This window comes from Dysidea avara, chromosome 12 (genome assembly GCF_963678975.1).
Source record: "Dysidea avara chromosome 12, odDysAvar1.4, whole genome shotgun sequence".
In the NCBI taxonomy this organism is placed as follows: domain Eukaryota; kingdom Metazoa; phylum Porifera; class Demospongiae; order Dictyoceratida; family Dysideidae; genus Dysidea; species Dysidea avara.
The window spans coordinates 11,744,731-11,761,408 of record NC_089283.1 but is presented as its reverse complement, the minus strand read 5'-3'; the positions used below and the strand labels follow the sequence as shown (position 1 = coordinate 11,761,408).

Sequence of the window (16,678 nt, the reverse complement as noted above, 5' to 3'; positions counted from 1 at the left end):
TCCTGCCAATTTCAAAATATGGCCAGACATTGGCTAATTTGTCCAAGTGTCTGGTTATAGGGAGCACTGTAATAGCATGTGCAAGTACACATATAATTCACATGAATCAGTGCCTCTAATCAACCATGGTGGTTTGATCCTCAAACATGATTTTGATTTATATGTAACACTCACTCATCACAAAAGGAAAATTACAGGAGTTAGTAATTGTCTGTTTTCACCAATAGCTAATAGTAGAGCAGCTAAGTGAAAATAAAAAATTCACTTTTTGATAAAAACACCAAACTTGGTACAACATTTGCTTACTTCATACTATTTCGTATTAGATACGGTGCCATTAAAATTACCAATCATATCATGCTCAAAGAACCTGAAAAGTAAAATCAGTAGAAAATGTATTGGGGAAGCTATAAAAGTGCTCCGAGCTGGCTCAATAGTGAATATACTGAAACTTTGCATCTATATATATATAGACAAGCAAGGGATAATAGTCATATCCAAAAGCTGATCAAGGGAGGTGTCCATCCAGGTCATTAGCATGCCAAGTTAAGAAGCACAGAGGGTCATGGTGTATGAAGCCGTAGAAGTACAATACGTTATCTCTATTGGATCATACCTGTACTTTTAACACTGAAATATTGGCTGCATTAGAAGTGTTTAAAAACAGGTTATTTTACCACATTTTGCCTGTAAATTTGCAATACATTCATGCTATTTAAACAAAAACGAAGGTTTTCGATGCACTTGTATGGCTTTCTGAGTAGCTAGAAAAGGACTTATAACCTAGTTTAACAGTTACAAAACATGCCCTAAGGCAATGATTTTGACGTGGCACTGTATCTCAAATGATTTAATATACCTTATTCAACTTCCACAGCAAATTTGGTGCTTTTATCATAAAGTGAACGATTTCATCAAAATTTGTTGCTTAGCCGCTCTACTATAAGCCCAAGGCTATTGGTAATGTGGTAAACACATCGTAAAAGCCTGTCTTATCTACACGTGTTCATCCTCCAGTGCCAAACTGGTAAAGTAAATAATTATATACCCTGTAACTACTATATATGACTGTACATTGATACAAGTAGATCACAATTCAAATTTTGACATGCGTTTACTGACACTTTCACTGCTATAGGCGAATCTGTAAGACACACCAAGTACAACTTGTGAAACCTTTATAATCCACAGAACAAAGTGTGGTGTTGATACTAGGGAAAGTGCATTATACTACGAAACGTGTGATACAACTGGCTTAAGTTATGAACTCTTGCCTAGGTACATAAAACTACCATTCTCAGTTACTTCAAAGGGTAGCAACTTTCACAGTAAACACTTGCAACCAGGATCAAGAAGTTTAATCGCAGAAGTTTAATCGCAAAAGTTTTGTCTTGATCGCTTGATTCCACCTACAAAAGAGCCTTGATGTCTTGTTTGTTGACTCGTATTGCAAACAGTTAGCCTTCGAAGGCGTTTGTTTGCCACTTCTGAGGACACCTTGATCGCTTGATTCACAGCAAAGAACCTCCTTGATTGGATTTGGATCCCGGTTACAAGTGTTTCAACCGACAGAATTTCGGCGGTGTACAATACACAATATTACCGGCTAATTGCAGAGCTTCTTCCGTAATTGAACATTCAGCCATGATTCTCCGAACTGTTACGCATCAGTCTCTGGTGATGAACTCGAATTCGTCCAATGAAGAGATATGTCTGCTGCACGTGTCAGATCCTTTACATACGTATCCGTTGTTTTACTGAGTTTGTATTCTAACGTGATGTCTTGTTTTTCGTGCCTGTGGGGAAACGATTATGCATCTGGTGCAGTTAAACTAAGCGAACTAGACCAGGTCGTGTTGAATACCGACAGAACAGGTGAGTGTGCATTGTAATCTTATGATAGTCTTCCGCGTAGTCTTCGTTTGCGTCTGATTGTGGTAATGTAATTAACTCTTTTTAAGGATGCCACGTAGCATCCTACCTATATTACCACTTTTTTCTAATGAAGTCACCTCTTTACTGTGGCCATGTCAAGTAAAAAAATGCTGCTACCAGACCTCAATTATGTGGCCCTCTTTAATGGCCTCGTTTATGCCTTATATAATTATGGCCAGATGTCTCCAATTACATGCTTTTGACATACAAACCAAAATCAAGACACCTACTCTTGTATGTACTGTACATGCAATGTCATTGTGCTTCATGTATTGTTTTAGGTGCAGGATGTGTAATTGTTAAAAATAGACGAAGACTTTGTGGGACTGGAGCTGCGTTGGCTAATGCTCCCATAGTACAAGACAAGAGTTACTTTGAAGTTAAGATACAAACTGGAGGTATACATATTATTAGGTTGTGTGCACATGCGCATGGCCACAAATGCTATATGGAGTTACAAACAGATTGAATGCTTATTATCAAGGCCATGCACATGCTATATGTATGGATCTTGAGTGCTTTATGTTTTGCATAACACATAACAGGAATTTCTAGAGTAAACTCATATCCATCTGAGAACATTAGGCTGGGTTTTTTTCTTTTAAAATTATTATGCACTTAATCAACGACCATGCTAAAGCACATTCCTCCCATGTTAATATGTAGGGTACAATCATTAATTGTTAAATTGTCTTGTTTTCTAATGTCATAGTAAAGTATCTTCATGTGTTTTGTAGGTGTATGGGGTATAGGCCTGGCTACTCATAATACTCAACTTGATGATGTTCCTCTGGGAATGGATAAGCACAGTTGGGTGCTACGATCAGATGGCACAATATTTCATAATGGAGAAAATATTTCTACTGTGAAAGAATCCCCTGTCGAAGGAGACATTATTGTATGTCAGCAATAATGTTATTAGCTTACATGTGTTCAGAATGTGTACGTAGTATACATGGGTATTGAAGGATAGCTTGGAATTAGGTCAATACTTCTTGTCCCACTAGTCAAAACTGAAACACTGGACCGGACTACTGGACTGGACTACTGGGCTGATATGTTTATATATTTAGTTTTTGTGCATTCTATAGTTTGATTTACTGAGTCTCGTTAGTTATGGGCCCTTAGAAAACTTGGAGCCGACTACTAAACGCTGAATATGAACAGTGAAGTATACGAAACTGTTATACAGCACTTACTCCTCACCCTGGTGTATAGTAATACTGCAGAGAATGTGACGATGATAGTTAACCAGTGATCAACTTTCCAACTGACAACATCTCCTTAGAATGTTGGTGGGTTGGCCAGACTTCTTTTTCAGCACAGAGGCTTAACGATAGAAATTTTTCAGCAAGGGTGCTTGCAATCTCTAATTGATAAGTTCCTGTACTGGAATACAGTTCTGGCCATGTGAGACAAGCTCACTCCTTGAACGTGTTGTAAGGACATCTCAAAGAATATCATCAACCAGCAAGTTGATTGCTGGGTAACCATTGTTGTTATACACCAGAGTAAGGAGTAAGTGCTGTATAGTAGTGGCATAACGACTGCAACATATTTTTGGTTTTTGCACATTCTACAGTTGGATTTATGGAGTCTTGCTAGTAAGCACCCTTAGGGCACCTACATCCCACTTCTTAATGCTGAAGACGAACAGTGAAATATGTGAAAATTATCTCTTAATAATTTTGCTACTGTTCATTATGCCACTATACAGCACTCATTCCTTACCCTGGTGTGTAGTAATGCTGCAAGCAGTGCAGGGAATGTGACATCAATAGTTGACCAACGATCAACTTGCCAGTAGACAATATCCTTCGAGATCTATCCTTAGAGCAAGCTTGAGAGGCAAGCTAGTCTTGCATGGCCAGACCTCTGGTTCAGTGCAGGGCTTACCAATTAGAGATCTTTCAGCACGGGTGCTTATAATCTTTAATTGATAAGACCCTGCACTGAAACAGAAGTCTGGCAGCAAGACTAGCTTGCTCTAAGAATATCTCAAAGGATATTGTCTACTGGCAAGTTGATTGTTGGTTAACTATTGCTGTGAGATTCCCTGCACTGCCTGCAGCATTACTACACACCAGGGTAAGGAATAAGTGCTGTATAGTGGCTTATTGTACTTTGGGTGAAAAGATCAAAGTGAAAAGTGTACTTTTATTTCCATATTGTACACTTGGCTGCATACTTCAAAGCTGGCAGGGTGCTGTATTTATTTCAACTGTGCTGTATTTGCCCAAGTGTGCTGTATTTTCCCTTTGATCCCAATACAGCACTGTTGAAACAGTAAACAAGTTGACCAATGCCAGACACATTATCGCATTCTTTTCACCAAACCACTGCAATGTTATGAAGCCATTCAACAATTATGACATATCATAAACACATAGAACAATGCCATGACCTAAACACAAGTGGGCGAATTACCCTAAAAGCCATTCTTAGCGAAAAGGAACAGAACACATGGCGTTATCAACACTACAAAATGACTCCTGTCCACGTTGTAAAGCCAGGTGGAACACGATAAGTTACTTCGCTCCAGTTGCCTTCGTGGTATCGTTCCCAGCGCCACACCATGGCTTCTATAAATGCACTCACCCGCCAAGCACAATAGCAAGCCAAAGTCACAGACTTACTCATGGGCTTTAAGCCAGGCCTCAACCGAGAAAGAAGCAGTTGACCACTTACTGTCGCTCTCAGCAGCTCAAATTAATTAAAGCTATGTAGCTAGCTAGCTTCATCACGCTGGTGCTCTGACGCTGGAGGTAGTATGAACGAGTATGAATCACTGCAGTGAATACACACAATCTCGAGCTTACGCGGATAGGCACTCACCTCCTGCTACTTGGCGTCACCCCCACTCTTCGCAGCCACTACTTTAGTACAATAAACCAGTTAAAGCACTGCCACTGCTCATGCAATATGGAAAAAAAGCACTCGGGCATGGTCTCGAACCTAATACAGCACTCGGCTTCGCCTCGTGCTGTATTAGTCTCTCACCCACGCCCTCGTGCTATTTTTTCCATATTGCACTCGCGGCGGTGCTTTAACTAGTGTATAATGAACAGTAGCAAAATTATTAAGAGACAGTTTTCACATATTTCACTGTCTGTCTTCAGCATTTAGAAGTGGGCTGCAGGTGCCCTAAGGGTGCTTACTAGCAATCCGACTGTAGAATGTGCAAAAACTAAAAATATGTCAGTCCAGTGTTCCAGTCCAGTAGTCCAGTCCACTGAATAGTAACACCCAAATCCAACCATAAAATGCATGCAAACCAAAAATATGTAAGTCCAGTCCAGTGTTCCAATTCAATGGTCATCAAAATTTTAACAGGTGTTAGGTGTCATGTGGCTTCTTAGAGAATGTTGTTCATAGCCCATATTAGGAATAAGCAAGAAAACTATAGGGTGAACTACCGTTACTTGGTTAAACACTGCACCTTCAATAGTAGCTACGTATACACCTGAGTGGTGCCACGACACGATCAATTTTGAAAATAAGGGCTTCAGCATCAAATAGTCGCCGCATTGAATATATGAACTAAGGTAACAAATACTGCGGCGTTTGACAAAGTGAATACAGTAAACATTTTTGTTGCTATAACATTGAGAGTCCGTCCCTTGTACCTATTTGAGCTATACAGTGGTAAGCCATGTACAGTAGATATCAAGTGCGTTTGAAAATTGCGTGTTGCATATGGTGGTTTGTGTGTACATAAAATTAACAATATTTTTGCATTAGTGCAATGCACAGTTTTCTAACACACATGAAATCCTTGTAGAGATTTATTACTTCATGCAACATTAGAGATAGCTTCTTTTGGTCTATGTTAGACATAACAGTCTACAGTGATGGTTATCAATGAAAATAGGAAAGTTGAGATGTGTGTATGTCAAGGAATTACTTTGTATGCCGGATATTTGGAGTTGCTACACTACAAAGTTGAAAAAATAGTTTCTACTTCTACAGTGAAAATAAATTATGGTAAATGGTTGCAATAAAGGTAATATGGAGTTGATATTTGAACCATCAAATGTGACTCACTAAGTAGTTTGTCGAAATTCTTTATTTTCTGGAGTGAAAAACCAATAGTAAATACGAGGAAGAGCAAAACAATTGATTTGCACGGTGACTATAGAAAATAAATTACAGGCACTCATTTAATTGATCATAAGTCAGGAGTGCAACAGGCTATGCATGGAGTTGGGACTTGTCTCATTGTGTTCACCATGAACTGGGTAATTCATTAAGGTACAGTTTTTGTCTTATATCTATCTATCCATGCTTTCAAGCAAAAAGGCTGTTCAGGCTAAGATAATATCAAAGATTTCTGTGAAGAGGCAAATCCAGTGGTCTTATAGATAATTCAGTTCAAGTATTGCTTTGTTGTTTACTAAAGCGATTAAACGTTGAGTAACATTATTTGTGTAGCAGGTGATTATTACTCAATGTATTATTTCAATGTAATTTGTCTCAAAAAACAAACTATCGGGTTTTCGCTCAGTGAGTCACGCATAGGCAAATCTATTGCTTGGTTTATGTGACCCGCTGAGCATAATCCAGCCATTTTTGTACATTCCTCGAATTCCATTTTATTGCATCACTGTATGTAATCTATAGTAACAAAAGAGTGGGCAGCCAAAGGTTCAGCCTTTTATTATGAATGGTCTTGGAGTTATAGTGCGAGACAGTTGGAACAGTGATAAACTCGATTTATACAGCAATAATACGGGAAATAAATTACAGTTGCTTAGATAATCAATCATAACTCACAATTAAAACAAGCTACAAAGATGGGAGCTGGCTCAATCTGTGCACTATGAACTGGGAAATCAAGCAAGGTATAGTGCTTTCCCTGTACTCCTTCATGTTGACAAAGAAGAAGGCCATTCCAACTAAGAAATGACGATGGTGGATGTCGTTTTTACCGCATCGTAAACAAATGCCCATAACTCAAGTATCCTTTGCTGTGCGAACACAAAACAAAGATTTTTTTTACTCTCCATAAACAGGCGAACCCAATGATGTATAGTTTTTATTAATTTAGCCTAATTGCAGTGTGTACGAATGCAATTAAAGCGTGTGTAAATTTTTCATGTAGCACATGTTTTTTTACCCAATATATTTCAATACCGTTTTGTGGCAAACTATAATTTTGCGAAAACATCCAGTTTTTCCTCAGCAGTTCACATATATTTTACCTCTGCTTTCACAAAGAATAAGAATGAATGATTACCATTCATCTTCAATGTGACATTCATATCTTGTTTGGACTTTTTATATCCAATACTACTAAGTCGGCATGAAGGAAAGGTGAGGTTGGTTTTCGAGTAGTTTTTTTGCAGTGAAAGTACCAACCTTTGTGATCCAGAATTACTGTACCGTTTGATATATGAAGCTGTAAGGGTACCATGATTTCTGTCTCTATGGTTAACCACATGTGTAAGCATTTACATCACACCTGATCTTATTTACCTACAGAGTTGCAGTTATGACCACATTGAACTAAACTTTTTCTTAAATGGCAAGTCATTACATTGTCCAGTTACTGGGATCAAAGGCACCATCTATCCTGTTTTATATGGTAAGTGGACATAATAAATAGATTTTTATGTGGAAAATTTTCAGTTGATACAACTGTAGTGTTTGCAACTGAAATGTGTGTTGGAGTTTCAGTTGGCTATTATAGTAGCAAGAGTTAATAATAGATAGTAGTCATAGTTAAATTACATGGAACATCTCAAACTTAATGGTATAGGTATAGTCTTGTGTGGCCAGACCAACATGGGTAGGGGCTGATGAGGGGCCAGTGGGTGGCTTATCATGTGCAGTATAAGTAAGCAGGTGCTTATAATTGTAATCTTAAGTACCATGCAGAGAAAGTACCATGCAGAAAAAAAGCAGTCTGCCCACACGAGACTATACATTCATGTGATTCAATTTTCATAGCTGAGCATTGTTTTTGTGTTCATATTATTGTGTTTACAGCTTTTTAGTAAAGGGAATTCTGTATTGTAATACAATGTGCCCTCAACTATCCAAACTTTCAACAATCTGAACAGCAAATGACTGTTCAATTAGAGGACTTTGTCACATTTTGTTAACCTACGGTATGTTCTATTAGAGTAATTGAACAGAGAATTGTTTTTGTATAAAAAATAATGAATTTTGTATTATGTTCATATGCAGTTGACGATGGAGCAATACTTGATTCAACTTTCAGAGATTTTACATATCCACCTCCAGATGGCTTTGACAGAATTATGTTTGAAAAGAATATTTTGTAACCACACACGTACATTGTATTTTGTGTGTCTGTATGTTGTCATTTGTGTACAACTGTTTTGTATGCATGTATGTAGGTATGTGCATATGTTTGTATTTGTTTAATACCACATGTGGTTGTCATTGTAATATTGAGATTTTGTGTAAGAGTTGGGACATGTATTGGCTGAACCTCAAGTTTATTGTTGACAGCTCTATTTTATATTCATACAGTAGGATCATGACAAATTAGTATTATGTTCATAGATGTGGCGACTCAGTGTTTTGACAAACTAACGTACGTAAATCATGCAGTCTCTTAAAAAGAGTGTTAATATGTCTGTAGACTGTCAAATATTGTGCAACCAGTAATACGTGTAATAGCAATGAAAGAAATGGAGCTTCTTTATTTCAGAAACACAGTAACTCCTGCACCCATATGGACTAATAGAGGAGTCATATATACTATAATAAAACAGTCAAGTGAAGCTAAAATCTATAGATTTCTTTTCCAACCTGCCACTGCAGGTCACTACTAGAGAGTAAAAAATCCATGACACAAAATGAGGCACTTGAAAGAATGTTAAATAACTTTCTTAAGGTATTGGGCTCTTCAGGACAGTGACAATGATAACAGCCTCCTCCACCCTTAGTTATAGTATTTCCTTTCAGCATGTGACTGTCTATTATTATATGGAAATGGTCATCATACAGTGGAACCTCAGTTATCTGAACCCCTTGCAAAGACCAGGGGATGTTCATTGGTATACCAACTGTAGAGGTTTATCATGTGATATGACCCCATCCAAGATGTATAGTATGTGAATGACTATAGTTGGTGGGTTGTGGAATATCGTTACATTTGAACCACTGGCCAGTTGTATCAACCACCACGCTAAACTGATCAAGCATGGTAGGTTTCTTCAGAACTAGTTGCCGGTGGTTGCTATAGATATTCACAATCACATTAAATATCAGTTTTAAAACTTGTGTTAAAACATCTAATTGTAATGTTTGCTTGATCATGAGACAGATTCCATCGCATCGCAAATAGACTATTCTATACCTTCTCAGAGAAGTTTGCTGCTACAGGACATAACCCTGGCTTCCAAACATGACACAACAGCTAATGGCTTCAGCTCTGCATCAACCCCAATCATTAAATCTAAGTGATGTTTACATCGTTCCATCTCTGACAGCAATACCTGCTTTTTTAGGGTCAACCTGTGGCCAAGACTGAGCCACTGTCGACTAGTAATGTAGCTCCACCAAAGAGGTGTCAAATATGCATGGTTGGGGCATATATATATATATATACACAGGGGAATGGACACGCTAGTTCCTGGATTTCAGTCATGGCCTTACTTTTGTTACCATTACTCCAAGATCTGTCACTTTGGCCTCAAGATTTGTTTATAGGTGACAGGTCACGGTGGACAATTTGGAGGAAACCTAGAGACATCATGCAATATTGAGAGGTTTACTAAAGTGGAGATATCATCATACTGCTTTCTGCAGCTGATCTACACTTAATGACGTCATAATCTATCTACGTGATGCACAGCAAAGGTCAGTTGGAGAGCAGAACATATATGGTTGGAGTGAGCGTTATCCATCGTTGAAGCCTGCACATCTAACAAGTAAGCTATTGTCCGATTTTTGAAGTTGCAGATAGAGTGCTGTGTTGTACATTTCAAAACAACTCGGGTCCACTATTCTTCCGAGTAGGCTTGAAACACCCCCTTCGCGCATTCATTATCTGGTTATTGTAAATCCTGAAGGCACCATTTACTTCGCAATTTACAATTTTGAGCTCCCTGAGTAGTGCGAATTCTTAATAGTGCCCAACCAGTTGACACACGCACGTGAGTGCATGCATTTGTGGATTTTATACTGTACAGGGTTGTTACCATTTGTGTGTATTATCTGAATAATGCTGTTTCTTTTCATTTGGGTAGCATAGGCCGCTCCAAATAAATTCTCTGTTTCCCGTTCACCACCCACATCTGGTTACTGTCAGCTCTTATAATTAATTTTCTGGTTATTCTTGCATACTGACAGGCTCAATAAAAGCCATCTCAGAAAACAGTGTCAGCTCACATGTCAGCAGTGCTTCAAGTCGGCACAATTAAGCTTCGTGTTTGTGTTGTTTTTGTAACTTAACAAAGGAAGCTTTTATTATGGTTGTGCCAGGTAAATAATGGCTTGAAAAGCTGCCCATCTTATATAATGAAACAATGGAAATGGACCCAGGGGCGTAGCCAGAACCCAGGCCCAGGCATCAATACTTCGAGATACTCTAATAGAGCAGTCAGATCGAGATATATCAGTCTCAGTATTCAGAGAAGCAGTGTAGCAAGCTATGTATGTAGTTATAAATAAAGAGGTGAAGTTGGTGGAGGGGAGATCAAGGACGTAGCCAGGAAGGGAGGGGAGAGGGGGGGTTCGGATGAACCCCCTTTCAGAAGCAGAATATTTTAACTAAAAATCACGTTAAGTCTTACAACCCTGGAGCTCTCCGGTAGCTACTTGCACACTAGCGCTCCTCTGTACTACTCTTGAGGGTCACATTGCATTAATGCTGAGCTATTGCAAATCATCGAGATCTGTTGCATCACATGATCAGTAGCGCATGTGAGCATGGTCGAAATGGCGAGAGTGTTGAGTGGTTGAGGCAGACATAATACAGTTTATCGCAGCATCTGCGATAAACTTGAATGGTCGTGTTATACATGTGTTAGGTGAGCACAAACTGTAAATAGTTGATGTATATTTATCTGATGAACGGTTTGTTTATTTGTCACATGTTGTGGGCATGTGATGTCTCGAATACATGGGAGTACAAGCTAAGTCTGAGCATCAACAGGAGGACCGGCCGAGAATAATGTATACCCGGAAGGAAGTATAACTCGGAGTGTGGAGGGTTCCCATGTGCTAGAAAATTTGAAGTTGGCTGTCACGGTCTGGAAGTGAAGATTAAGTTAGATTAGCTACAACAGGTTTATAGTTTCTATAAGCTGCATAAACAGCAGTGTGTAGGTTTTATGCACAAACAGCACCTTTGAACGTTACTGCCTAAGGGCACATTTTGTGTATGCATGATCTTCGTTCAGACGTGGTCTAGGGGAAAGCATCCAGGCCTTCCCCCACGAACTTCCACTTTACGTTTTGGTCTTTACAGCTAGGCCCTGGCATCACCAAAAGTCTGGCTACGCCCCTGAATGGACCGCCCGCCCACTTGCAGATATGCCTGAGTCCAGGACGGGAAACAAAGAGAATTTATTTGGAGTGGCCTAGCTTACAATTATCCGAAACTCCTGCACAATAAAAATTCAATTAAGATTGTAAATGTAATTAATATAGTTCTATGAAATATCAAATAGGTAATTGTGATTATCTCAGCAAAAACTCTGCACAGTTTACACCATTTTTGAGTTTCTTTTATTTGCTTCATTATTATCTGCAGTGTCCAATTACCACAGTTTTATTTAATAAGCCCATTGTGGTGACGACTTTTGCTAGACAGTAGGAAGAACAAAGAAGTTAATTTGTGTAGTGACTGCACTGAAAATAAACTATAGGCTTATAACATTGGTCTACTGGCTCAAATCCACCATTATATCACTCACACATACAATTACATGTATATGAATGTATTTCAAATGAAGAAATACGGTAACATTGTTAGGTCTACTACACTGCATGTAAACAAACACTCATATAACTCTCATGTCCTTTATAGGCTATAGGAGTGATGCTAATAACTCTCCATGACCAGACAAACGAAGAGTATGTAGGTTTGAATGGCTTGAAATTTGTATCTCTGAGTAATAAAGCAATTAAAATTTGTGCTAAACTGGGCATGCCAATAGCTGGCTGCAGAGTAGTTGTATGGCTTTATGTTGAAAGCAACCATTGTGAATACTCTATACACTCTGTATTAACTCACAAGCAGGTATTAAGATTTTTACTCTGAGGTGGATACTTTGTGCCAATCATATAGTCACAAAAACATTGACCAGAAACAGGCCTCATAATACCTTCGTTATTGGTTAGGTATAATCTTTAGTACGACCTGAAATTCAATTTTTTTATATAGTGAAATTTTGTACTGCCTGAATGAGTAACCATTGTGACTACTAACTCAATGATGGCAGCTAATGCTATTAGCTGGATTTTTCACTGTTAGATGTCGCTTCAGTCCAACAGGTGCCTTTTGGCATACCACACAATGCACAGGACTTACTTGTGTCCTCATTAATTTTGTGTCCCACATTTCACAATTTAAGGTGTTGAATCGCAATAGCTTGTAACAGGAATTGTCTGTATTTTCTGTAGTACAGAGGCAATTCTTTCAGTTGTAACGGTGTGTAACAAATGGGCTGAAAATAGCTGAAAACAAAGTGTAATGTTTACTATTTAGTAATTGATTATTGGGGCACACGTTCAGATGACACCATTAAATCTGATGCTATTCTTTCTTTTGATGCAATATGCATGCATATCTCCCTTGCTTTATTACTTTTTATTGCTGTGATCTGTAATCAAACTTAAAATTACTTGTACTTGTTTGAAATATGGGTGAGACCTGTTTCTGGATATGGTGTGAACAACTTTCCTAGTATGGGCTGTGTAGATGCTGTAAGACTGAAAAATGAAAGCACAGGCCTTGTAGCAACCAGAAATAACATACCCCTACAAGTCAGTTCTGAACATTGTTGGTGGCTTAAAACTGTTTGAGTTACGCTAACTCATCACTTTGTAGGGAACACAGTATGAAACAAGCAGCTGGATGACACAGCTATCATTGAGACAATTGAGGCAGTTACTTAGGTGAAACTTGCAGTACTGCAAAAGATTGAGATATTCTAATAGAGCAATCATCTACTATGACTCTAATAGTGCAGTCAAGTTTGCCTTGGCTTCTAAGATTTTCTGGTTATACCCTTGGAGGAGCAATTGATGCCACACAGCAACTTATTTTTTGTGATCATACCCAGGTGAGTTTTCATGGCAATGCACAACACGAGTCACTTCCCAAGATTGCTTTGTAGTGAATACAATAAGGACCATTAATTTATTACTTGTAGTTTGTCACGATATCAGACAGTGAAGCAACTATTTACAATATGTCATCTTGCTTGTAATCATTGTGTGGCAGAGATATGGCACAGAAGTCAAAGGATTAAACATTTTTAATGTCCGTACATGTGTTCACTTCACATAATACGGTATATATCATTATTAGAATTTACAATGTAAGCAATCAGGCTTTATAACCCTACGTACACTGTTGATGGTACTGCTGTGACCTGTTGTTGTTTTATACTGATTTGTAATGATAATTGTTGCATGGTAACTAACAATAAGGGTATTGGACTGCTGTACAATCACTTTGTATCATTACACAATAGAGCAGGAATGTTCTTTTAAATATCCTTCCCTGAATGCATCAAGTTAGCTATAGTTTCTATAACTCAAATACAATATTGGAAGTTTATTTCATGTATCATTGGTATTAACTTGAAAGACATGTTACTAGCTGTTCATGTGTGATTCGTAATGTTTCATGAAGGTTTCATATATGTATGCATGAAAATTTCTGTGATTTTGGTGTAACACGATGATATATGAATTACAGATACATCAAGATACATGGCTGCTAAAATAGTTGTACAGACAGCTACAATCAAGCTAGTGTGTCCAGCTTGTAACCAGATACCCAAGAAACCCAAATATCTCTACCTGTCATGTAATCACTCTTATTGTGAAGCATGCTTGGAAAAGATATGGCAACAACCTGACATTGCATGTTTGGAGTGTGGAGAGCGGGCAGTGTTCCCGATTACAGATGGGCCGAAAAGATTACCAGATAGTTTTTATATCAGTCATTTGCTAGATGAACTAGCACAGAAGAGTGCAGATCTAAAATGTGAAGAGTGTAAAGATGTGTCTGTTGCAGTTTACCGCCCTGAGTGTGGTTCATTTTTGTGTAACATTTGCAATGAAAATTACAAAATTTCCTGTGGTCACAGCAAAGTTGAAATGAAGCCAAAGAAAAGTATGGTGTGGCCTGCCATTGATAAAAACTGCACAAAACATAATCACAAGCTGAAGTATTTCTGTGACAAATGCGAGGAGTTGATTTGCCGCCAGTGTACAACAGCTAAGGAACACAGTGACCACAAGTACAGCTGTGATACTGTGAAGAAAACAGCTAGCAAACATAGGTACAGACTAAACCAGATTGTCCTACATAATTTGGATGATATGAATAGAGACCTCACTAAACTCCACAGTAACATAGTTGACATGAAGCAAAAGATAAGAAAGCAAGGTGATGAAGTAGTTACAAAAGTTGATCAACACTATGCAAAGTTGCAAACACAACACGATGACAAGCTGCTTGAAAGCTTGATGGAGCAGAGAGACCAACTGAAACAACAAGTACATGACCTAGTTCTACACAGAGAAAAGGCATTGGTATTACAGCTACAAATAGTGGAGATGGCACAAGATGAAGTGATGGATATGATACACCTGAGAGATGTACTGAACATAGGTTCTGACCAAGAGTTATTGTCTGTCAAGAAACAAGCAGTAGATGGCATGGAGCATTTAAAAGTGATTCATAACAAGGTGAACACTCGACCATTACATTCAACTACGATAGAGTTTATAGCAGAACCCCCTCCACAGTTTGGTCAGTTATTTACTTATGCCAACCCCCGTACATCTAGTATTGTGGACCTTCCAGACCACATCTTTTTAGGAAAGGAAACAGAATTTGTCATGGTCTCCAAAGATTGTGATGATAACCTTTGCTACAGAGGAGGTAGCCGTGTATTTGCTCAGTTGGAATCCAACACTGGAACAATGACATATGCTTATGTTCAAGACAGGAATTTTGGCAAGTACTACATCACTGTTACAGCTCAGCAAGCTGGAGCAGCCAAATTGTCTGTGTTCATTGATGGATACCCAATCAAGGGAAGCCCTTATAGTTTCATAGTTAGCTACAATTACCCAGCGGTGAATAAGCCTACCAAGATTGTGGACAACAATGGTACCATTGGCACAACACGCAGTATTGCATTTGGAAAAAATGGAATGTGGGCAGTAACAGACACCTCCAACTACTGTGTGTATATATATGATGACAAGGATGAATTGCTGAGAAAATTCGGCAGCAAAGGTAGTGGTGCTGGTCAATTTGAAAAACCCTTTGGAGTTGCATTTGATGAAAACTATCACTTGTATGTGTCTGATTCTACTAACAATGTAGTGCAGGAGTTTGATATTGATGGTAACTACTTGAGCAACTTTGGCAGCAAAGGCACTGACTATGGAGAGTTGGATGACCCACGAGCACTGGAAGCATACAATGGTAAAGTTTACGTTTGCGAGTTTAGCAACCATCGTATCTCAGTGTTTCAATCTGGTGATTTTTGTCAAGTCATAGGGAAAGAAGAGTTGAGTAAGCCCATGGATATGAAAATTGACATTGCTAACAGTCAGTTGATTGTATGTGACACTGGACATAAACACATATTCATTTTTGCACTGACTGGGGAATGTTCTGGAACTTTTGATACTAAGGGTATTCGTAGAAATGTTATACCATTGTATTACAGCCCTTGCAGTCTTAACATTGATGTAAATGGCTTTATTTTAGTACGAGATTTGAGTAACTGTCATCTAAGAATCTATGACAGAGATGGTAACTGCATACATGAGTGTGGATCTAAAGGAGTTAAGCCTGGCCAGTTCTTAGCTCCTTTTGCACTAGCTTTGAGTCCACGAGGTAGCATCTATGCTTGTGACGAGGGTTCCCGAAGGATTCAGATATTTTCTACCAGCTAAGAAACTCCTTACTATTTTACTTTGTGACACATTGTAATCACACGTAGCAACAATAACATAGCAGTATTTTTTTTAATTTATACATACGTATTACTTGGCAGATATACATTAGACAGACTATTCCGTACTGATGTAAAATAAGTATTTTTGTGTGCTTTTTTACAATATTATTGTACTTACAGTAGAAGCAACAATACTACACGATTATTTGACAGCACTTTTGTAGATTTGACTATTCTAAGGTATGTAGCTTTTAAAATTTAATGCTTCCTGCAATGTGGATTGTGCACAATTATGTTGATTCGTAAAACTTTTGAGGCAGACTGTTCTACTAAAATAACAATTTTCTCCTAAAATTGTATGTATATCATATTATGTGATCAAACTTTAGAAAATCACCCATATATGGTGATGCATGAAACAATTTAAATGGATAAAGTATGTAGAAACTATTGGTTTTGTAAGTCAGGAGCAGAGAAACACTTGTGATCCATTATTTATCTGCTCATGTGATGCATTTATCATCAAGAAGTAACACCATGAAGGTTGTTGAGTTTGTTTGTTAGGAAATCAGTACTTATTACCATTACAGTATTTTGAAAAAAATTTTATCTTG

General features: G+C 38.2%; 3 protein-coding genes across 5 annotated transcripts in view; 2 read left to right on the top strand and 1 right to left on the bottom strand.

The window, feature by feature from the left end:
- LOC136240249 (eukaryotic translation initiation factor 2A-like) overlaps positions 1–1,765 on the bottom strand; it is a 48,051-nt gene extending 46,286 nt beyond the window's left edge. The window contains exon 1 of the mRNA XM_066031177.1: positions 1,604–1,765. Coding sequence (XP_065887249.1) covers positions 1,604–1,646 — 43 coding nt within the window. The 5' untranslated portion in view covers positions 1,647–1,765. The remainder of the gene's footprint in view (positions 1–1,603) is intronic.
- Positions 1,719–8,355, top strand: LOC136240250 (SPRY domain-containing protein 7-like). The gene is made up of 5 exons (XM_066031178.1): positions 1,719–1,875; positions 2,217–2,333; positions 2,673–2,833; positions 7,417–7,519; positions 8,125–8,355. Exons 1-5 carry the CDS (start codon positions 1,779–1,781, stop codon positions 8,220–8,222), a joined length of 576 nt encoding a protein of 191 aa, XP_065887250.1. The 5' UTR covers positions 1,719–1,778; the 3' UTR covers positions 8,223–8,355.
- A 1,362-nt stretch (positions 8,356–9,717) lies between these two features.
- On the top strand, positions 9,718–16,326 carry LOC136241114 (tripartite motif-containing protein 2-like). Of its 3 annotated transcripts, XM_066032284.1 has the most exons (3): positions 9,749–9,839; positions 11,942–11,988; positions 13,841–16,326. In XM_066032284.1, the coding sequence occupies exons 2-3, from the start codon at positions 11,970–11,972 to the stop codon at positions 16,060–16,062; spliced, it is 2,241 nt and encodes a 746-aa protein (XP_065888356.1). In that variant the 5' UTR covers positions 9,749–9,839; positions 11,942–11,969; the 3' UTR covers positions 16,063–16,326. The 3 variants fall into 3 exon arrangements, with proteins under 3 accessions (XP_065888357.1, XP_065888356.1, XP_065888358.1); XM_066032285.1 differs by lacking the exon at positions 11,942–11,988 and having other exon boundaries at positions 9,718–9,839; XM_066032286.1 differs by lacking the exons at positions 9,749–9,839; positions 11,942–11,988 and adding an exon at positions 12,987–13,199.
- Positions 16,327–16,678: the final 352 nt, after the last annotated feature.